Source organism: Pseudopodoces humilis, chromosome 11, assembly GCF_049639895.1.
Source record: "Pseudopodoces humilis isolate 2021_Gansu_Grassland_sample_001 chromosome 11, ASM4963989v1, whole genome shotgun sequence".
NCBI classification, from domain to species: Eukaryota; Metazoa; Chordata; class Aves; order Passeriformes; family Paridae; genus Pseudopodoces; species Pseudopodoces humilis.
This window is the reverse complement of record NC_142210.1, coordinates 16,264,451-16,287,384: the sequence shown is the minus strand read 5'-3', so window position 1 is coordinate 16,287,384 and position 22,934 is coordinate 16,264,451. Positions and strand designations below refer to the sequence as shown.

Here is a 22,934-nt window from a genome sequence, read left to right as displayed (position 1 = left end):
CAGCCAGGCAAAGCTGGGGAGGACACTGCCTCCCCTCACTCACATTTCAACATCTCCTTCACCCCAGTGCCTCCAGTGCTGGTCCCAGGGGAGAACCAGGAGCCACAGGTGACTGGGGAGGCAGGCACGGAGCAGCACCTCAGGAGGGGACCACCACTGTGAACCTTTGCACGGCGGATGGAGACAAAGAACCTGTGCTTTATTGCATTGCTTGGTCCTGTCCACAGTGAGACTCAGCCAGAGCCTCTTAGCCCCTCACTATGAGGGCAGCCATGCAGAGGGCCAGGAGGGCAAGCAGGGGCTGTGGGGAGCACTGTGTGCCATGGGAGGCTCTGCGGGCTGCCCTGCATCCAGGCTCTGTGGCATAGGGCTCGAGGCAGGCAGCGTAGGCCATGGCATGGGCGATGTAGTGCTGCTCCTGCACCCCGTGGAAGAGGTGGGCCATGGGGCCCTGGGCCATCACCACCACGTCTTCCCCACTGTGAGTCTCTGTCTCCAGGGGCACAGCTGCCTGCTGTCTGTAATCCTTGTCTTCTGCAGGAGGAAGAGGAGAAATGAGGCTGGGAGTCTGGCTCCTTGACATGTCACAGGGATGGGGGGACCACTCCCTTCACTCCTGCATCAGTGAGATTTCTGCCCAAGTGACTCCTGAGCCTCACAGTGGCACCAGGACCTTGTGTGGCTCCTGTGTTCATGCCAGTGGGATGCTGTCCCCAGCAGACTCACTGGGAATCTGTCCCCAGCCACCCCGTGGCTCTGCCACATCCCCAGCAGACCTGCGGCAGGGAGGCTGGCAGCTGGACGGGCCCCGTCACGGATGCTGTAGCCAGGACCATTGCCATAGAGGATGCTGGTGTAGTCTCGCTTGTCCTTGGCTTTCTTGGGGGCCAGCCCTGGCACAGGGAAAGACATTGTCACACCCTGTCCCAGCTGGGCACCTCTCCCTAGCTCCCTGACTGGGCAGGCTCAGCCTCCCGTGGGAGCAGCAGGGTGAGGTGGAAAGAGAGATGCTCACTGCCCCTCTCCAGGACCCACCAAAGATGGAGTTGCCACGTGGTGTGCTGCCCCCAAAAGTGAAGACATGGGAGTGATCGGCTGTCACCACGGTCAGGGTGTCAGCGGGGGAGGTGAGCTCGCCGGCCCGTGCCACCGCCCGGTCCAGCATCACGGCCTCCATCAGCGCCTGCTTGGCCCGGCCACTGTGGTGGCCATGATCAATTCTGCCACCTGCAAGGGGAATGTGGCTGTCACCCTCTCCCTGGTCCCCTTGGATGGCCACCTGCTCCCAGGACCTACATCCCACCTCAGCCCCAGCCACACTGCCCGCCTGGAGCTACTCATCTTCCACAAAGAGGAAGAAGCCATTGGGGTTCCTGCGCAGGATGCGGATGGCCTTTTCTGTCATCTCCACGATGGAGGGGTCTGTGGATGTGTTGCGGTTCAGCTCATACTTCATGTCCTTGGGCTCAAAGAGGCCTGGGGGAGGAGGGTGAGGGGGTCCATGCTGGGGCTGGTTTGTGCCCCTGCTGACCCCTCCAGAGAGGGGAGGAGGAGGAAGTATTGCCATTGGGGCAGGCAGTAATGCTCCTACCCATAAGGTGGCTCACAGAGTCATCTTTGACCGCATCCAGGCCCTTCTTGTCCCAGACGTAGCGGGCACCCTGCCAGCGAGAGCAGAGCCAGTGCCAATGGCACACACCCTGTGCCAGGAGTCACGTTTCCTCTTCCCCTGCATGCTACCTTCTTGGCACTCAGCCACTCCGCAATCAAGTCCCGGCCGTCCTTCCTGGTGCCATTTTGATCCGGATCCTCTGGGTACTCGGGGTCCGGAGTCCGCTTGGGGGTCATGTACATCCTCCCGCCGCCCAGGATCACCTGCCGTGGGAGCTCAGCAGACCCTGCCAGCGTTCCTGGTGCCCCCTCCCTCCCGCTCCCGCTCCCCAGCTCACGTTGATGTCAGTGTTGTGTATCAGCTGGTCGGCGATGTCCTTGCAGCCGTCCCGCAGGGCCTCCTTGGGCATGTTGGTGTCAGCGTACCAGCTCCGGCTGGCCGAGTGCGCGTAGGCTGCCCCGGGGGACGCGTGCTGCACCCGCGTGGTCGTCACAATGCCCACAGACTTGCCTGCAGCGTGGGCAAGGGTTTACAGGGAGTCCATCCAGCCCTGCATGGCACTGAATAGCCATGCCCGGCTTTCCGGCAGGGTTTCCTGCTGCCCCGTACCCGCCAGCCTGGCCCGGTGCAGGACAGAGTCCACCTCATTGCCAAAGGTGGTGTGGCATTTTCCATAGACGGCTGCCCCGCTCAGTCCCAGAGTCTTGGCGTTGGCCTTCACCCCACAGAGGTAGGCAGTGCCCGTGCCAGCGCTGTCGGGCACCTGGCGGTCGATGGTATAGGTCTGGAAGCAGGACGAGTGCAGTGGGGCTCCAAGCAGGGGCAGCAGGAGTGTCTCCCCAGCACTGCCCCACTCACCTTGGCCAGGGCCACATGGGGAAAGGTCTCCATGGCCAAGACACTCTCCTCGCCTGAGCCACCGGCCAGCTGCCCCTTGTAGATCCGAGCTGCTGACACGGTGGACACCCCCATGCCTGTGGGCATGTTTGAGTCACCGGGTGGCAGGGGGCCAGGACTAGAGACAGCCCTGCCCTCCCCAGGCACTGCCCGAGGGCTCGTCCCAGCCCCAACTCCTCATCAGCCCTGTCCCCTGGCTGCTGGGGAGCTGCAGGGCCTGGCAGTGGCCCGGGGCACTCACCATCACCCATGAAGAGGATGATGTTTTTGGCCCGCTGTGCTGCTGGGTGCAAGGCCAGGGCCAATTCCAGCCTTCTCCTGGCACCTCTATTCCAGTAGCTCGGGGTCTTCTCAGCATCTGGAGGTGAGAGCAGAGCTGGGAGCCTCCAGGTGCACCCCAAGGGGTCCAGCATGGCCATCTGTACCCGAATGAGGTGAATATAGCTGCTATAAGCCCCCCTCACTGGAGGTCCAGGAAACGCCTGGAGATCAGCACTGCTCAGAAACCACCTGCAAAAGGGAAACTGAGGCACAGTTTGTCAGGGAAGTCCCTTGTGCCTCTTGGCAGAGTGGATGAGGAGCCTGAGGATCAGCCACAGCAATCCCATAGCTGGGTAACCACGGCTGGCTGTGGCTATTGGGCCACTTTATCCAAAGTCAGGGATGGGGGCTGGGAGCAGCAGGGATGGGGGCGGGGAGCAGGGCCTGCTTTGGGGGCAGGGGGCTGAGACCAACCCATTCAAAGGTTGTGGTCTCAGAGCACCCTGAGGTGGCTGCGAGGGTTCCCGTTTGCTGGTATCCCACGGGGAGGTGACATGGTCCCTGGAGATCCCCAAGGAAGTGACACCAGCCCCAGCATCCCCCACCAGAGGCTCTTACCCCACTGTCCCGCACGTCCCCTGTCACCAGAGGCTGCAGCGGCGAGCTGGGCGAGGAAGCAGAGGAGAAGGCAGGTTCCAGGGGAAAGCGGCCGTCCCATGCTGCCCACCCCGGCTCCCTCCTGGAATGCTGCCTTGGTCCAGGGCGAGGGCACCGCCCTTTATGGCTCTTCCCTGTCCCGTGAGACGATGGGCTGATAACATTCACGACTATCTCCCAGCCCTCCCAGGGCCCTCCCAATGCCCTCGCCCCTCCCTGAGGCCATCCCTGCCCCCCAGCAGCAAGGCAGGACCTCCAGCCTGTCCCTGAGGACCAGGGCACCTCTGGGCCCCAGCTCCCATGGGGGTGGATGCCTGCAGGACCCCGGGGAGCAGGAGGGAGAGTGCAGGGCAAAGGGCTGTTTTTGCAGACAGGCTGAGCTGGGCCAGGCTGGATTTGCCTGGTTTCCCCTGAGACAAACCTGAGGAGGGGGACACCAGGCTGAGGGGTAGGAGATGGACATCTTGGCTTTGGTGTCAGTGTCCTCTGGTCCCCTCTCCCAGCAGTCACACGCTGCCCATCAGCTCCTGGGACAGCTGGTGCCTGACATACTGCCCTGGGGCAGCCCATGCCAGCACACCTGCACAGCGGGTACCTGCTGTGGGCAGGGAACGGCCCCATGTCACCAGCACCAGGTGACATCTGTCTGTGATTGTACCAGGCCATCTGGAAGTGCAGGAGCACAAGGCCTGGGGACTACAGGTGTCCTTGATGGCTTCACCAGCTCCTAGGAAGTGTGCTGTACCCAGCCCTGATCCCCCATCCTGATCCAGGCAGTCAGGGTTTGGCCAGTTCCTGGCTCCTGCAGAGGGCTGATGTGCTGGTGCCAGGACCATGGCTGTCACCACTGATGGGCAGAGTGATGCAGGGCTCCCTCCCTGCCTGGCACAATGGACTCATTCCTTCTTGCCAGACATCAATCCCTGCACCAGCCACTGCTTGTGATGCCATGGAGGCTGACAGAGCAGCCCACTGCACCAACACATTCTTACAGTGTGGGTGGGGGACATGGGGACAGAGAGCAGGCAGAGGTGGCTGGAGATGGCAGAGATCAATTGGTCAGTGAGGTGCTGGATCCAAGGACATGGTGCCATAGGGTCCCTCAGCAGAGTTAGGAAGAAGGCCAAGGTGTGAGGGACTGGATCAGACACACAGGGACTCCTGGTGAAGTCAGAGGGACTGAGGGAGTACCTGCTGGATCAGGAGCTGCCCTGATCTCACATCTTCTGGCCAAGCATATCTGAGGCTGGAACAGGCAGGATAAGGCAGGGGGCTCCCCAGAGAGGAGTTACTGCTGGGATCCCCCAGCTGGGGGAACATGGAAGGCACAAAATAAAACCTGCGCAAGCTCCACACACAGCTGCTGACCCGGCTTTTATTACATGACACAACCCTGCAAGAAACCCTCCTGCATGGCCCCCTGCATCCCACTGCATCCACATCCCACCTGGGATGCTGGAGCCAGCCCCTCTCTGCTCCTGGGGAACACATATCCCCTCTCAGCCCTCACCAGGGGCACTGAAGCTGGAGATGGACACCACTGCCTTATTAACAAACATTAAGAAAGCATCATGCTAAAAATACCCGAGAGTAGACATGTTCTGCCTGAGGCAGGCTCAAGCCCTGAGCCCTGCTCCCAGGTGGAGTTAAAATCCAAACCAGAAATAAAACCACAATGGTTTTAAAACTCAAAACCCCAAAGTCCTTGTGGGTCCCTTCTGTTTCCAGCAGGTGCCGGAGCGGGGCCTGGGAGGTGAGGGAGCAGCAGCAGGGAGCCCACAGAGCCAGGGCGCTCACTTGTCCAAGCTTGGCCTCTTGAGCAGGGCACTGTACTTGAGGGGGCCACCATCCGCCGTCAGCACCACCTCCACCAGCGTGAAAATGGTGATCACCTTCATCAAGGGAGAGGAAGAGAGAAAAGAGGGTTTTCAGGCAGTTTGGAATCACACCAAGATTTGCTTAGAGCTGTGCTAGCTTTTGCTGTCTCCATCAGTGTACCCGTGAGGAACCAAGGAATGGTGCAGGATGGATTCAGATAGCTCTGCTGGGGTCCAGGGTGCTCCTGGGGCCAGAGGTAGCATCCTCAAGGGCAAAACATGGGTTCTGACATCAGCCAGGGCACTCAAACCAACCTGAATGAGCCTCCCAAAACATCCTCACTTATCCAAACCTCATCACACCCCACTCTTGCTCTCCACACAGTCTGGGAAGAACTGTGGGCATTTGTGCCCTTGGCTTTGGGTCCCAACCTCCCCTCAAGGCCACCCATGCCTTCCCTCTCCAGCCGCAGAACCACGTCATCCCTCAGTGGAGCTTGGCCAAGAGCCAACGTTGAGCTGCAGCGAGAAGGGTTTTCCACATGACGTTGAGCATTTAATCAGCATCCCACAAGGAGGGAACAATCTGCCTGTGCTGCCACAGTGAGAGGACACCCAGGAAGGGAGCACAGCAGATAAGAGAGATGCAAGGGAACAAAGACCTCAGAAAATCAATCCCTCCTGTTCAGGAACTGCACTGCTGCTGCCACCTCCCTGTTCCTCTGACCCCAGCTCTTCCTGTGATTGTATGGATTAGAAGTGTAAAGTATTGATCTGGTTTGTCCTTGAGGCACAGTTAAGGGGCTGGCTGGGACATTGGGAAGGGCTGTCCTGGGGTCATACACAGGCATTTGGGGACATTGCTGGAGCCTGTCCCCAAGCCCTATGCTGTAGCAGGGCTCGCTGAGGCCATCTGCTCAGGGCTGGCCCCAAGAGAAGCAGGCACAGAGCTATCAGCATAACCTTGTCCAACCCTTCCCAGCTCATCCAGCACCGGCTGCTCCAGATTAATCATTCAGAACAGCAAAATCTCATTGAGACTTAAATGTACCAAAGTGGCCAGAGAGGAGCAACCTGCAGGAAAATCCTATCACAGCTGGCTGCCAGAGAGCTGTGGGCTACTGAGCACTAGCCCCTGCCTGCCAGCTGGCTGCAGTGCAGGGGGTGGTGCTCATGGGGAAGCCCCACACACAGGGGAGTCAAAGGGGGAGTATCAAGATTCTCCCTTGCAATCCTGCCTTATCCCTTTGCTGAACTGCCATGAAACAGCACAATTTCACATCAAATACCCTGAGTCTTAGATCCACTTCTTACTCCACCTCTGAGTAATGTCCACTGAGGCCCTGGTCATCTCCTGAAGATCAGCAAGAAATGAGGGCAACATCTCTCCTCTGTGGCAGGGCTAAACAGCCCAGACCCTGGCACAGCTCCTCTCTGACAGCCTTCCCACATGCTCCCACTGCCTGGCCAGGCTCAGCTAAACCAGGAAGCAGAGGCCAAGTGCTGGGGCCAGGTAGGGAGCTGGGGTGCTGGGTGCTGTGAGGTGTCCAGATGACATCTACCAGAGTTCAGCATGGCTCACAGGAATCTGGCTCATCCCAGGGCTGGAGATTTATAAACTCAGGGATCTACTGGCTCGGAGGATAGCTCAGAGCCTGATTCCATGGGAGAGCTCCAGTGTTTTCTTAGGAGGTGTGGAAGGTTTGTGGAGGAGTTTCCTCTACCAACTGTTTGCTTAACCAAAATGGGCCCTGCTCATGCTGTGGCATCATTTTTCATCAGCTCCCTGCTAGAGTGTAAGTGATCCCTGCTCCTGTAGGAAAGGGGGAACTGAGGCCACTCCATGCTGCATCCACAGGGCTTCTCTGAGCCAAGCTGAGAGAGGAAAGCTCAGCTTCAAAGGGAGGGAGGTTTGCAGAAATATTTGCAGGGCCAGAGCCAACTCAGATCACAACATCCACCCTGGGAAGGGAAGGACTCTCCAGCACATGCATCACACCAGCTGGGAGGGTCAGCCCACTCTGTGTCAGGATCCCTCACTGGGCAAGGATGGGACTTGCTGGGCTTGGATGGATCTGGGGCTCAAGTGCAGAGCTCCTGGAGTGGTGCAGGGAGAGGCTGGGATTCAGCCCTTCAGGCAGGGATCACAGCAGTCAACACAGCTGGGGTTTTATAGCCATGCCAGACAAAAGCTGGCAAAGAAGCACCACTTAATCAAGCCAGACAAATGCGATTGCTCCCTTTGATTGAGTTACCAAGTTAATAGATGACAGGGACACAAGAGAGAGATTTCTAGATGCTGTTAAACCATTTGACACTGCATCTCAGGAAGTCTGATTTTAAAAATTTCTCCTAATTGAGGCTCAGCCCTGTCACAGGGATGAAAAGCCCAAGAAAAAGCCATGTCAGGGGCAAAGAATGTCAGGATGGGGGGAAGGGTCTAGACAGGAGCTGCCTTAGGCCTGATCTTACTTAACATCTTAATTGATGATCTGGAAGGAGGAAGTAAACAGCATGTTAATTCAATTCCTGGAGGAAACTGAATTGGGAGACAGGGCACACAGCAGGCAGGGCAGAGACCGAAGGCTGTGGAGGGGTCAGATTGTGAGGGCAGTGATGGGACTGGGCTGCATGGCAGAGGAGGCTGAGGCTGAATGGGCTCACTGGGAAAGGGACACAGAGGGACAGCAGGACCTGACAACCTGCAAGGCAAGTCCTTCCTCCCAGACCTATCCCTGCAGACATAACAGGATCCATATGTTGCCCAGAGTCTCCATGCCAGCCCCATGGTGTTGTGAGCCTGTCCCATGCGGTGGGGGTCTTACCTGGGGCACAGATTCCTCCTCCAGCTCCTCTGGCTCCCACAGGAGTGTCAGCTCCGGCTTCTTTCCTGCCTTCTGGAAGTGGAAGTCCACCAAGGGCAGCGCCTGGAGGCAGGGAGAGTGTTGGGAACATGCCCCCACAGCTCTCCTCCACCTTGCCTGTGGATGGGGCTGAGGCTGCTTTTGCCCAGCACACTGCCTCTGCAGCTCTTTAACAACTGGGATGCAGCAGTCCATGTGCCTGAGCCTAGCGTGTAAATCAGGGGCTGCTGTGATACACCACCAGCCCATATATCATGCTCTATATCCTGTTTAAAGATGTCATTGCCAGCCATATAACCAGGTTATTAAGAGAGGATGCTGTCACCAGCTGCAGGTGCTGGCCCACAGCGCTGCTGTCACAGCCCCAGATAAACCGTCTGATTAAATGAAATGAAAACCAGCCTCGCTCCCTGTCCTCGCTTCAGATCCATGCTTATCTCTGTTCCCCTGAGTCTGGATTTATTCCCTTTTACCTAGGCTAGATCATCCCCAGCACGTCACAGGGAGAAGCCGGTCCTTAGGAGACTGGGCTGATCCAGACCCCCCAGTCCCGTGTGCCTGCCTGGGCTGAGAGATGGAAGGCAAACTGCAGGAAGCTTCCCTCCCCGCTGGCCAGCCCAGCTGGGGCACAACTCTGCCTGTTGCAGAGCTGGCACCAAAGGGCACCAGGACAGCCACTGCCTGCAGTGATGCCAGGCTGCTCTGGTGAGGCAGTGTTGGCACTGTCTCACACTGGTGAGGTACTTACATTGCAATAAATGCGCTTCTGGACTCCAAACTTCAGCACCAGGACATCAAAGGCCTTGCTCAGGACACCCATCACCATGGCTTCTGACTCCAGAGGACCACATTCCTGACAAGAGACAGGGCTGTCACTACACAGCAGATCTCATTCAGCAATTTCCAAGGGGAAACAGTGTCTCCAGGTCCTGGAATCCAGCAGTGGTGGTTGCTGAGTGTGTCCTCTCACTGATTGCCTTTCCTAAAGCCAAGTGGGCAGACACAGCCCCCTGCTCAGTAGCATCCAGGCTGGGCCTTCACAGGGAAATCCAGAGATGCTTTGGGAGAAGACAGCCTTGGGTCTTACCCTGACAAAGATGGAGAAGAAGAGGTCAGCGCTGAGCTCCTGCACCCTCTTGGAAGCCATCTTCCGGTCATTGCAGTGGTCTGCCTGTTTCTGGATGGCCTCTTTCTCCATCTTGATGGGGGATCTGGCACCTGCAAAGGGGACAAGTGACAATAACATGCCCGTGCTCCCTCCTGCTACAGAGCCATGCCATGGCCCCTGTCCCCCAGTGGCCAGCCCATGCAGGTGAGCAGCACCCACCGAGCGAGGCGGAGAGCAGGCGGTGCACGATGATGTCGGCGTAGCGGCGGATGGGAGAGGTGAAGTGAGTGTAGAACGGCACGTTCAGGGCATAGTGGTGAAAGAGGGTCTCATCATCCAGGATGCCGGTGCAGAAGTAGAGAGCCATCTGAAAGGGGGGAGAAACGAGGGAAGGGTGTGAGCAAGGCTGCTGCCATGAGGCTGGAGGGGTCTGGCTCTGTGACACACAGTGCTAGCAGACAATGGCTTTTCTGGACATCCTGTCTGCTGGTGGTCCTTCACCTGCTGCTCAGTTTGGGCTGCACAGGCACTGCAGAAACCAAGCACAGAATAAAAGGGGCAAAGCCACTGTAGAGAGCTGCTGGCTGCCAGCTGTCTCTGCCTGGCCCCAAGGACAGCATCAACTTTCACATCATCCATGGGTCTAAAGAAGCTTCCTGCTTCTGCTAAGGCCCTGGGACTCATTTGCCATTCTCCCATCTTCCAGGGGAGAGCCCAGCTTGTTCTGTGCCCACCTCAGATGCTTTCTCACCAAGGGGCCTCACAGAGCTGCTCCCATGCTGGCTCTTTGGGGTCTTCTGGGTCTGGCTGCAGGCTTTAAACACCCATTGTGCCTGCTTGGAGAGCACTGAGGGCAGGTATGAGTGGCTTTCAAGGAGGAGAGACAGCCCTGCTGAGATCCCTGCTGCTCCATCCCATCATGACAGCTGGGGAGCTGAGTGGCTGAACTGCCCATCTAAACCAACACCAGGGCAACAGCGGCACCACTGCTCAGCAGCCTCTTCAACAGGAACCTCTCCTGTGTCACCCCTGTTATCCCACAGGTTACAGCTTTTATTTTTACATCTGTGAAACACCAGCTCTTGGGGCTGGGAAAACACTGGGGGCTGGGCCCAGGCAGGGAGGGGAGGCTGTGCAGGTCAGGGGGGTGGCGGCGGGGTCACAGCACAGTGGCGATTGAATGAACCCATTTAAAAATAAGAGCAAGTGATTTAAAAAAAACAGGAGTAGCCAGCTCCGATTACAGAGCTGTCCTGGGATCCTTGGTTTGGGCAGCTGTATCCTCTGCTCTCCAGGCCAGTGGCGCAGCCAGCTCCTGCTGAGCAGCAACGCACTGATCCGGGCAAGTAAATAGAGCAGGTTAAAAAAAGCAGCATCAATCCCAGCCTTATTATGAGACCCAAGAGCTGGGATAGGAGCTGTGGTGGCTGCCAATTTCCACAACCTAGAATTAAATTGTTTCTGATGGACTCCAAAAAGTACAGTCTCCACTCAATTAGCTCGGCTCCCACCGAATGAGGCTGAGCAGGGAGACACACCGAGCTCCAGAGGCTGCTGAGGGAGTGGATAAGTGCCCTTGTGCTGACAGACAGCATGGAATCACAGGGAAGCTTCCAGGCATTTGTGCCAGGCTTCTGGACAGAAGGCAGGAAGGTCCCTGCAATGCCAGGCACGAAGAAGGCTGAGCACCACTCAAAATCCCCCTTCTGAGAAAGATATTGGGAAGGGCCCATCCCTGACCTATGCCCAGCAGTGTTTCAAGTTATACCTCACATTGCTGAAAGTTAGAAAAGATGCTGAAGGTCCTGTGCTGCTTGCTGTTGTCTGGGACACTTTGCCTTGATTGATATGCTGGCCACTGTGAGATCCAGCATCATTTTGGACACCCTTTTGGCAGTCCATGACCCTCACTGACATTTGCAGCAGCTTGAGTATCACTGCAAAAATACTCCCCTAGGCCATGGCAGGGTTACATCCTGCAGGGAGCCCAGTCTGATATGTATCTGACACCCATCCTCACCACCCTGACAACACAACACAGTGACATCAGCCTGGCATGAAGCAGATGTTTTCTCGTTAACAGATTTGACTCACAAGAGGTCTCAAATCCCCAGAGTTTGTTGCAATCCCTGGAGAACTGCAAGGAGCCTGGAAATAAATCAGCCTCAGCCAACCAGGGGCAGCTTTTCTTTCACGGACAGATTGAATCCCTGAGTGACTGAGTCCCTGAAAAATGGTGTGTCGCTGCTCCTTCATCTGTTACAAGGCTCCTGGCATGCCAAGCCAGGCATTCCCTCAGGCACACACATTACCAGTTGTTTCCCACCTCCCTCCTTCTCCAAGAGGCTGATGTCTTGGCTACCAGCACGCAGTGAAGAAGGAAAAGACACAGGCTTGGCACGACCAGGGGTTAAACCTGTGGACAGGTTGTTTAGGCTGATTTAGCTGCAGCCTTGTCCCTGAAACATCAGCTTTATCACTGGGAGCTGTGACGTGCACAGGGATACAGGTGACTCAGTGCCCCGAGCAGACATTCTTGCTGCACCATCTGTCAGAGCAATGGCTCAGCCCTGGCCACCGGCCTGGGCCCCTCAGTAGCTGTGCTCTGCAGCTGCCAACACTAAAATGTGTCCTCTCCCCCATGAGGGACCACGACATCCAGCAGGATGGGGCTGATTCTTCCATCTGCTCTCATGCTGGAGGCAGACAGCAAAAAAATACTCCTTGCAGGGAAAGCTCCTTCCTCCTGGAAGCTGTTTGTCCCTTTCCAAGGTGTTTTGCCTATAATGGGAGTGTGCCAGGCAGCAGGTTTGCCACGTATGAGTGGACTGTGCAGCACACCTGAACACACACGCACCTTTGTCTTCTGACAATGGAATGAGACTAGCTCCTGCCAAAATCATGTCTCATGGAATTACCTCCTTTAAAAGTGCTTTTTTCTCTCTCTGATATCTACTCTGCAGAAGACTTCATCCTCAAAACCTTGATAGCTCTTTCATGTAATGAACTAATATATTCACAAGGCTAAATCTTAATGAGAGCCACTGTGTGTTATCTGAAAGCACTCCCACCACTTCTCCAACCACAGTCTCAGGACACCACAACAACAAGATCTCAGCAAGTCAGTGGGACCCCAAAAGCCCATCTCCTCCTTGGTGCCACTGCAGAACTTTCTCCTTGCTCATCCATCCTGGCCAGCAGCCAGGCTTGCTCCATGTGCTGCTACTGACAAAGCCCAGGCTTGTGCCACAGGCAGCAGGAACAGAGAGGGACTCAAAGGACGTCGTGTCACCAGTGCACCTTCCACCAGACAAGGAGGATGTGACAGAAGGGACCAGGGTAACCCAAAGCAAGATGTAGGATCTGGGATAACACTTCCAGCTCCAGAGGACACTCCCTGCTCTTTACAAAGCAGCCTCCTGAGCTGGACACACATGATAGGCTGATTTACTAAATGGCCTCATACCCCAGTTCCATTTACAAACAAGCATTAAGTCCCAGAAAGACAGCAGGACTTCAGGCAACTGCTAATGAGTAAATGAAGCAAATAAGCTAATTAGAAGAGTGACAGTCAAATGAGTGATGTTGGGAAGATGATTCATTCCTGCAGTGATAAGCAGGCCACAGCAGAGCGATCATTTCAGGAGTGTGCCCCTTCTCCCCATGGAGTAGGACTTTCCTCAGAAGAGGTTGTGCCATGCCCAGCTGCAAATGCAGCTGATGCCTCACAAAAACCTTTTATGATGGTGATAAACACCCAAATAAAGTGTCCTGAGCTATAGATGCACCAAACATGACAACTGGTGTGAGCAGTGCAAGCCTCCATTGCAGTGACTGTCAAAGAAAGACACCTGGGCTGGAGGGAGACTGAAGGGTTTCCAGAATTTTCCCTCTTCCAAGAGCAGGTACCAGACTGTATTTATGGTCAGTTTTACACCCCTACTCTTAATTCATTCTTTGGACCATTTGAGATACCACAATGTGAAGAAATGGTGCAAAATGAACCATGGAGCCTACCACCAGCTGTTCACAGGGCTGGGTGCTTGTGAGTCTGCTAACAGCCCTCATGCAACTTCAAGGGTGCACTATCCCAACCAATAATAACAGGGACACTGAGGACAGTGAGGAGAGACTCAGCCTGACCTTGCCATCCAGTGAAGCTTTGTTACTCAAGGGACACTCCCACTGCCAGCTGCACAGGGCTGGAGGCACTGGAGGAAGCTGCTGGCAGCCCTGGAACACCACGTTCAGTATTCATTCACTCCCTCTGTGTGCAACAACCAGCTTGATAATGCAGAAGGGGTGAGGATTGAAGATGGAGCCACAGCAGAAAGCTACAAGCAGACATATGCACAGCACAGTGCTGTTCTCACCTGCATGGGCCTGGAGAACATGTAGGTCAGCACTTCTTTCCTTGCTCTGGAATATTTGTCAGCACCAAATGTTTCACTTAAGCTTTTCTGGAGGAGAGAAGAGAAAGCATTCAGTGTTGGCATGTTATGGTGGTAAAGGGACCCAGGCAGACCTTAGTGGTGCTAACAGTAGCTTGTCAAAGCCAAATTTCCCTTTTTCCCTAAAATCCCCTTGTAAGCCAAAAGGTGCATGTTAAACTGGGCTTTGCTGTGGTCCCAGCAGCCCCAGTAGGACTGCATACACGGTCCTGGGCGCTGTCTCTCCTCCTGGGGTCAGTGGCAGAGAGCACCCAGGGCAGGGGACTGCTGGCTCTGTCCTCAGTTGTACAGTGTGAGAGAGAGCCTGTAAACCCTCTCTGCAACTGTGTCTGGCTCCCATCCAGCTCCTGAGAGCTTCAGCACATGGACTAATGGGACTCTGGGGAGACATGGATATGGCAAGTCACTGCCTGGGGGTAGCAGTGAGGAAGGGCTGGAGAGTTCAAAGTGCAGGAGAGGAGCTGAGTGAGCAGCCCTGCATCTGCTGACATAGGCTGGGCACAGCCAGCAAGTGGGAAAAGCAGTCCCAGCTGATGGAGGGGCATGCAGGAGGCCAGCAGGGATGGGATTAACAGAGGATTATCCACAGTCCAGTTGTGGTGAGTAAAGAAAATCCTGGAACCTACGCTGTGCTGTTCAGCTGGAGTTCAGCCCCAGGACATGCTCAGCAGAGGAGTGCTTGGATACTTCTTGCACTGGCTGCATCTGACCTTTCCCAGCACTGCTCTCCAGTCCTTCCCAGTCACCCCACTCCCCACCCTGCCCTCCCCGAGACCAGCAGCAGCCCAGACAGAAACAGCCCCTTGCACAGCTGCTTTCTTTGTGGTATGGAGCAACCCAAATCCTGCCCAGGATCTGCTCAGTGAAGGAAATCTGTGTGTCTCAGTGAGTGCTCCTGCACTGAAACATCCTTCCCATTGCGGGGAGGGTAGTGCAGGGGTCATTTGCAAGGTCCTTCCCACCCTGCTCTAACATTGTGCACAACATGGCTGACCAGGACAGGCTGGGCCACCCCTGCCCAGCACTAATGGGATCAATAGTGAGGGAGGGAGGTGTTTTGTTTTGGCATGGCATAGCTGTCAGCTCTGCTTGGGCAGAGAGGGACAGGGGATAAAGCACACGGTGCCACAAACATGCCATCACGTAGCTGCCCACCCTCGGTCCCCATGGCCCTGCCAGGCCAGCGCACTCACATGCAGGCTCCCTGCGCTGCTGAAGTCGATGTCAAGGCCAACTTGGTTGCAAAAGTCCATGAGGTCTTTCAGCAGCTTGGTTTGGGGCTGGGGGTGGCGGCGGAGGAAGGCCTGCTCGGGGAAGGAGCGGTAGATCTGATGGGCCACGGCCATGTTCGCCAGCAGCATGAACTCTTCAACCAGCCTGCGGCACGAGAAAAACAACCCCAGGCCCCAGTTAGACAGGGGAGGCCCCTGGGAAGCCAAGACAGTCCACAGGGATGGGAACTAATACGACACAGGGGGACAGGGGAGCAGCTTGTAGTTGCTGTCATAAGCACAGATTAGATGTAAGACTGCAGCAAATCCCCCCAAATTCTCACTTTCTAGCAGAGGTTTCCCCAGGGACTCAGAGTAAGCTGTCCTGCTGGTGCAGACAAGCAGAAGTCAATGATAAATTGACAGCTTAAATGAGGATAAAATAATCTCCCTCTAGGTCATTTTATCTCCTGAAACGCTTGACAAGCAAAACAAACGCCATGCAAAAGATAGCACGGAAAACAAACACACATCTCTGTCTTCCCGGGCCAGAGCAAACAGCGTCTCGCTCGCTCCCCCATCCTGAGCTCGACATGTGTGGTCAGGCCCCAGCACCGAGCCCTGCCCCACGCCAGCTCCCAGCCACCGCACAACACAGCACTGTCCCTGGGCAGGACAAGCCACCAGTGCTGCTCCAGCAGGGCTGCCTTTGGCATCCAGGACATGCAGGGACTCCACAGGCTCCTCCGTATAACCAGCAGAGTGCTGGGGTTTTCCAGGCTGGGGTGAGCCCCTCAGTTTCCATCTCTGAATGTACATTCATTGAATGGAAACCTCTGGGGTTACACAGTGCTCAGGAAAGCAATCCCAGAGATAATCTTTGGTGTGTGTACGGGTTGTGCTACCAATGGCAGGGCTCTGCCACAGGGGACTTGTTTAACTGGGCCTGATAAGCAAGAGATGTGCTTAACTGGGCTTCCTGCTATTGCCTGCATGTATTCCCAGGACTCCCAAATGGTGCTAATTGCCAAAAAAGATAATAGATTTACAGAAGTAACCTCATCCTCCCAGCAATGCCTGAGTGAGCTATTGCTGATTATGTCAGCTCAGCCTTGTTGCTCCTGCAGGCAAAGCAGGGATTTTGCAGGGCTGGCTGGGGGAGCAGGGCTGCAGCCAGTGTTCCTGCAGCTCCCAACCCTGGCCACTGCTGGGACACTGGCCAGGTGAGATGTGCAGGGCACTGCACTCCTGGGGTACTCTGACTGCAGTGATACATTCCCAGCCTGGGAGTACTTGCCAAGAACTCGAAAGAGAACAGAAATAAAGACATGCCTGGAGGAGGAATAAGCACCTGACAGTGATCATCAGCAGCAGAATTATTAGTCTTTAATGGGAAGGAGCTCCCTCATTAAAAGCCCTGTGGATTCTCACAGACTGTTTTGTGTCAGAGGCCAACACTTCAGGCCCCACAGGGAGGGCAGGAGGGACATCCTGGCCCAGGGGCACTGTGGGTGGGGCAGGGCAGGAGCAGCACGGTCTAAATGGGAATGGGCTGCCTGCCGTGTCCCCTGGAACACCTGCCCCTGGGGACATGCCAAAGGCCAAGGGCTGGGTCGTGGGTGGGCACTGCCCTGTGACCCGAGCAGGATCAGGACACGCTCCTGAGGGGCCACTTCCAGGAGGGCTGAGCCAGGCTCTTGCTGCTCCTGTGCAGCAGAACCGGCAGATGGCAACCTCGGTCCCTCTATGGCCACCGGCTCCAGGGGGTGCAGGACACTGTGGCCCGGGGTGTGGGACAGCATGGCCGGGGGCACTGGGCACCCCGGCTGTGGGACAGCCAGTGGCAGCCAGCAGTTTATGGCATGGCCATCCCCATCTCCTGAGAGTGGGTGACACGCCATTCTTACCGAGAGGCACGTGGGGAACAGTGGCCTGAGGACAGTGAGAGGCTGTGCCAGCCCACGCTCACACCTGGGAAGCCCTTTCTGCCCAAGCCAGGTCACAGCGAGGCACAGAAAACAGGGCAGACTGCAAAAGGCAGCACCTCTCCTTCCCATGGGTTTTGGTGCAAGGAAAGAGGGAGGAATTTCCAGCATTAGCCTCAGATAGACAGATGCACACTTGGGCAAAGGTTGGCCATGGAGTTCCCCCTGCATCTCCCTTGAACTGTGGCCTCTATGGAAGGAGCAAGCCCATTTTTAAGGACAAAGCAATAAACACCTGTGAACAAAATCTCCTCCTTGTCACAGGCAACACGTGCTCATTGCACGTCCCAGAGATGAACACTATAAGCAAATGCTTCAGCACACTGACATTCCTGTTCCTGTTGAGCGCTGGAGTGTAAACCCCTCATCTCTCATCTACAGTGACACTTTTGGCTGGATGCAATTTCCACCTGATTATTAAGTTCTGCATTTTGTTTTACCATTCTGTGGCTTGGGCTTTTACAGTTTCCTGGAGATATCCTCATTCTGATGTTGTAGGTACTGAATGGAAGCTCATACCTGGGCATCCTCCTGCCAGGGATGCTTTTATTCTTGAAGTAAAACTTACAGCACATACTACCCACTTTGCTCTGCAAAATCCCATCCTGGGAAGCACCCAGGAGCTTTGCACCCATGACAGGGTGTGCAGGATGTGACCATGGATATTCAGAATTGAAAAGCTACTCCTGCTCTCTCATCCAAAGGCAGAGGCAGGCTCTGGGAGATGCATCTGCAGTTCGGGCTTTCAAGGATCAGGTAACACAGATAAGATTGGACACTGTCCTGTACCTGGGGGGAAAAGAAGCCCCAGGATCTGAGGGGTTGGTTTGTGTCAGCTCAGGGTAACAAAACAGTGCCCTGGGAAGGCTGCAATGCCCTGTGGGATGATGTCAAAACCCCTTGCAGGGACAGAGGGTCCTTCCCAGCTCTGGGGGGTCATAGACCTGCTCCCCAAATGCACCCTGCTCCAGTAGTCCTGCAAGCTTGAAAGGGAAGAAGAGTGTGGGGCTGCTCTATAAGTCTTAGTCAGATTTGTTCTAAACATCAGGAGTTCAGGGAGAGAAAAGCAGGTTCCAGAAGGCACAAGTCACAGCTGGGGTAATCCAGAGCATGTGAGAGCTTGCCAGGGTCAGAGGGAACAGGCTGGGGACAGTGAAGGAGCTGGTACATGTGCCTGGAGTTAAGCCATATTACCTCTCCCAGCAGGGCAATGGGTCTGGGGCTCAGGACACAAGGAGGGAGAAAAGATCTGCATGAAATAGCTTAATGTAGTGACCTCACTGCACCTGAAAGGAAAACCTTATTCCCAATAGGAGCTCACACAGACTGCATGGGATGTTGGTGACTCAGGTGGATGAGCCAGGGCTAGGACTGTCCAGCAAGCCAGCAAGGCTTCACGTGCTGAGGAGCTGGAGGGCACAGCAAAGCTGCTGCCTTCCTTGCCCTCCCCATGTGGCCTTTCAGTCGCACTTTCGGCTCATGTTCTCATGAGCTAATAACTTGAACCAGGGCTTCAACTAAGCAAGCACCACACTGTGGCTTGGACAAAAGCAATGGATGCTGAGGCTGATGGAAGCAGAGGTTGGCTGGCAGAGCATGGACCCAGCCCAGTGGCTGGTGCTGATGTTGCTGGGAGCTGTGTTGAAGCCCTGCTAACTTGTCGGCAGGTCAAACGACAAGAGGTTTTGGGGTTTCTGTGGGTTTTTTTTCTTAAAACAGCCTAGCTTGGAGTCTGGCTCAGTGCAGCTGGCAGACAGGAGTACAAAGAAAAATATTTCATGGCTAAAAAACGGAGACAGAAAGACTGGTCCATCTGAACGCGCACTGAATGAATCCCATGTGAAATGCATTCTAACTCCATCACTACAGTTTCCCCTGGATTAGCTGAGCTATCCTTGGCTCCTGGCTCCATAAAATCCCATAAACAATCTGATCTGAACTTTTGCCCTTTCTGTGCTGATGTGAAGTTTCCTTTGCTGTCCCACAGAGAGGGCTAGGGGTCAACAGGTGGCTGTCCCTCCCATAGGTGCTTGCAGATCCCAGCCATCTGCTAACCACTGCAGGAGGGAGCATTTCCAAACCTGTTCCATGCATCACTTAACATGTGCCCATGTGAGGGGAAGGGGAGGGAGTGATGGGATGGCTTTTGAGCTCTGTAACATGTACATCTCCTGTCAGCTTTTTCAATACCCAGATTTTGCTCATGAGTTATGTGGATGAAACTCATCCTCAGCCTTCCTTATGCAAGAGGTCAGCTGAAGTGTATGGCTTACACTCACCTCTAAGTTTCAAATGTGACCAAGGAATACCAGAGCCTAAATCTCACCAACTTCTGGGAGATTTCAAGCTCCCAAGATGCTTTTAAACACAAGTCTTGGTGCTTTCCAAAGTATCTTTGATAGTCACAGGTTCTGTAGGGAAACAGTCACCTATGAAACCATCCAGCTGAACAGGACTGATGACATCTCGATTACAGCCCCAAACTCAAGCTATTGGGCTGTAATTCCTCTCAGACAGCTCCTGCCAGTGCCAAACACCTACGAGATGCGGGAAGAGGAGCTACACATTCAGACCCTTGACCTGCTTTAGTTACCAGCATTACTATTTGCTCCATTAAATGTTAGGTAGGCCCTTCCCAATCTCTGGACAGCAACCTTGGAAAACTACTGACACCCTCAGCAAGTTGGTTGGTTGGTGGCAAATAAAATAATGGCTTCTCATGGCAAATCTGCAAAGAGAGGCAGGGCAAGTAAAATGCCTGTTTGGCTGCTTGTCTCCATGGCAATGCAGCCAATGCTGCACAGCAGCCATCGAAGTGCCCACTCTCCTTGATTAACTTGACAAATGACATTAGCTAAGAAGGTTTTGCTGAAAGGGAGAGACAAGGAATACTTTGTGTGCAATCCAGTAAGTGCAGGAAGGAGGCAGGCAGCTTCCTTAAAGCAAAAGGACACAAAAAATCCTGCTGTTCCAGCAGGATAACAGACCCAGGGGCTTCAGAGCAATGGCAGTGAGGTGGGGCTGAACAGGTGAGCACAGCTGTTCCCCCATAAAACCTGCACCTCCACCCCCTCCTACAAGATGTAGCTGATGGGTACATCCAGGTGTTGGAAGAGTTACCACAGCTGAGGTGTGAGAGATAAACCTGAAATACCACACAGCTCTTCCATAGCAGGGTTCTTGGCTTTTGATGGGCTGGAGAAGTTGGTCTTTTCTTCACATGTAGCTCATTGTGGAAACCTGCTCCCAAAAGGATGGAGCTGAACTGTTCTGAGCTGGAGTCTGAGCCCCTCTTCCAACAGTGGTCCCTCTGGCTGGGTGAGCTGCCACCAAGTAAATCCCCAGCATTTTTCCAGCAGTTCAGACTAGAGCCAAATGTGACCAATCTCTTCTACAAGGGTTATCAAACGTCCTTCTCCTAACCCATTAAAATATCTCATCTGTTCCTCTCCATCTTGTCTCTCCCTTATAGCACTTACTCCCTCCTACAAAAGGAACAAGACTTCTGCTGTTCAAATTTCTTCCTATCTATGGATAGATTTACCATCCCAGATCAGCAAGGGTTAGTGCTCCAACCTGCAGTCAAAATCCTGTGGTTTCTCAGCCCATACCTATGTGCCTGTCTCAGGTGTGTCCAGCTCCATGCTGGATCCAAGCAGGGTTAGGACAGTACAGCTTTGACAGCGTCAAACTTGAACCAAACAGTGTCACAAAAGGCTGGTGCTGAGAAAGGCAGCCCTGATGTGTCTGTGTGTGTGTGAGGGAGCTCTAAAGATGCTGATGGATTTATGTCCCCTTGCTAAGGGCAGTACACTGCTGAGATCCCCCGCTCTCTGCTGGCTTGGAGGATGTTATTGTTACAGCATGATCTCATACCAAACAGGAGATCTACAGCCACCTCCTGCAAATGGGACTCTAAATCCCGCTGCATTCACCCACAAAGTCACCTTCCACAAAAAGCTGCAAATAGTCCTGTTCTCATCCAACAGGAGCAGCATCAGCTGAAGGAAAACAGTAAAGAAACAGCAGCACGGCTCAACCAACAAACCCTCTCCAAGGTCTTAAGTCCAAAGATGCTGGATGTGGTATGACTTTTTCTTCTTTAAATCGTGTTCGTTTATTTTTGATTACAGCTCTTCCATGAAGCAGAGGAACTTGAGAGGTTTCTATAAAAGCTCTTCTAAAACCAACATTAGCTAATCCCACATCTCCTGAGAGTGCAGCCAATGACAGAATCATGCTCTTTGGTGAGTGGCTGAGCCGGCACTTGCAATGGCTCTTTTCCATGTAAAATTATGCAAGAACAGTGTGCTGTTTTCTTGGTGACACTCTGCCTATCCAACTAACAGGAGCATCTTCAGCCATCTACTCTTCAGGAACAGCACTGCTGCCTGAAGAGCCATGAAAACCAAATCCCCTATTATCCAAAAAAACTGGATTGCAGTGTTACATTTAAGCCTTGCAATGTTGGTGTGGAGCTCCTGCTGCCAATGACAGTTGCCAAAAGACCAAAAGACCTACTTTTTTTTTTGAAAGAAAAAGTAGTAAAAGGCAAGAATGCTGGTGGTTCCTGGCTTGATGAAAGTCATTCGTGCTCCTCTCACAGCTAGCAGTAGCTTCGTACAAAGCATAGCTGAATAATGGAATTACTCCACTTTCTGAGATTGCTCAATTAGCTCTTGGTTAAAACTGCTAACATTGAAACTTGATGAGAATAGCAGCTCTGAGGCAGTTTTAGATTCATTTCTTACTAAGCTAGAATGGCTTTTCCCTATAATGAACTCCCTTTCCCAGGCATAAAGAATGTCCTTTATATTAGCTATGGTGCCTTCCCAGTAATAGATGCCTACAACACAAATGCATGGGAGGGTTCTCTGAATACAAATGTCATTTACAGATCACTCTCACACCTTGGGGCTGGAAATGCCACAAGACTGCTCTCTTTGCTTTATCCAAATTATCTGTGGTACAGTGGAAAACCGTTTTAAGTTCTCAATACTGACGCTGGGCTCCTGAAGGCATTTGGCATGATTAGGAATTAATTGCTTAAAGCCTGATGTACTGGTTTGCACACAGGGATTTACACCGCTAGAAAAACCTCAGCCATTTGCTTGAGTTCCTTTGAAATTATCAACACCACTTTGCAGCCCTGTTAAATGAAATTGCTGACTACATCTGGCAGCACAATGTCAGGCCAGACGTTGCAGCGCTGGATAGCACAAGTTGCCACAGAGCCTTTGGGATCTCTTGGCTCTCAGCTGTGTGGGTGCAAAATGCACCCTGCCCAGCCTGGAGCTCTGCACCCACATCTGTGGTCCATATGGAAGGGAAAAAGTCAACACCTGTCTGTCCTACCATCCTCCCTCCTGTCTTGATTCAAATGGCAAAGGAGGCATCATTGGACTGAAGTGTTGGTGTTGCAGAGGATGCAGTCACTGTGGGCTGTACATCTTCATTAAAGGTTAATATGACTGCAGTCTGCTCCTTTTCATGCAAATTGGTGACAACCTTCAGATTCCTGGCATGGTGCTGAAGTGCCCCTCTGTGCCAAAACAGAGTCTTCAGATGCCTCGGGCCAGGAATGAAAGCTTAGACCTGCACACATGTGCTGTGCCACACAGGATGTGGAGGCACAACTTCAATAGGATCTCTCAGCCTCAGCTCCACTTTCTCCACAATTTTCTCAGGACTGTCACATATTTGAGCCCAGGGCAGAGGACTTTACTGTCAGCATCACACAGAGAGGAAGATCTCCATCCAGGAATGGCCTTCCTAGATCCAGAAATTTTTTCATGGGCCCCAAAGAAGCCCATGGAGTGCTGCTCAGAGTGGGCACACAGCCACATTTAGATCCCCTTCTAGGAATGTCTCCAGTCCCCAGGGCTGCCTGGCACTGCCACACCGACCTCCCACTTGTGCTGGGTGTCAGCATCAAAGTGCCAGCAATGTTAAAAACCCTCCCTGAACATACAACCCCTTCACTTTTGTGGGGAACACAATGGGAAAGAGTTTGCAATCCTTGCATCTCCAGGAGCTGTGCAGCTGGGAATCACAGTCCCGCTTTCCACAGA

At 54.0% G+C, this 22,934-nt stretch overlaps 2 protein-coding genes across 3 annotated transcripts in view; both read right to left on the bottom strand.

Annotated features, from left to right (window-relative positions):
• Positions 1 to 247: 247 nt before the first annotated feature.
• On the bottom strand, positions 248 to 2,856 carry LOC102101964 (alkaline phosphatase, germ cell type-like). Its single transcript, XM_005525179.2, has 10 exons — positions 2,751 to 2,856; positions 2,471 to 2,586; positions 2,222 to 2,396; positions 1,950 to 2,122; positions 1,741 to 1,875; positions 1,592 to 1,661; positions 1,338 to 1,476; positions 1,036 to 1,244; positions 777 to 893; positions 248 to 534 (listed from the first exon to the last, which is right to left on the bottom strand). The coding sequence occupies exons 1-10, from the start codon at positions 2,758 to 2,760 to the stop codon at positions 248 to 250; spliced, it is 1,431 nt and encodes a 476-aa protein (XP_005525236.2). The 5' UTR covers positions 2,761 to 2,856.
• A 1,945-nt stretch (positions 2,857 to 4,801) lies between these two features.
• The window catches only part of DIS3L2 (DIS3 like 3'-5' exoribonuclease 2), a 178,629-nt gene continuing 160,496 nt past the window's right edge, over positions 4,802 to 22,934 (bottom strand). For both annotated transcript variants that reach the window (XM_014254371.2, XM_014254372.2), the window contains exons 16-22: positions 14,861 to 15,044; positions 13,590 to 13,676; positions 9,436 to 9,583; positions 9,196 to 9,326; positions 8,857 to 8,961; positions 8,070 to 8,171; positions 4,802 to 5,319 (exon numbers count right to left, since the gene is read on the bottom strand). In XM_014254371.2, coding sequence (XP_014109846.1) covers positions 5,221 to 5,319; positions 8,070 to 8,171; positions 8,857 to 8,961; positions 9,196 to 9,326; positions 9,436 to 9,583; positions 13,590 to 13,676; positions 14,861 to 15,044 — 856 coding nt within the window. In that variant the 3' untranslated portion in view covers positions 4,802 to 5,220. The remainder of the gene's footprint in view (positions 5,320 to 8,069; positions 8,172 to 8,856; positions 8,962 to 9,195; positions 9,327 to 9,435; positions 9,584 to 13,589; positions 13,677 to 14,860; positions 15,045 to 22,934) is intronic.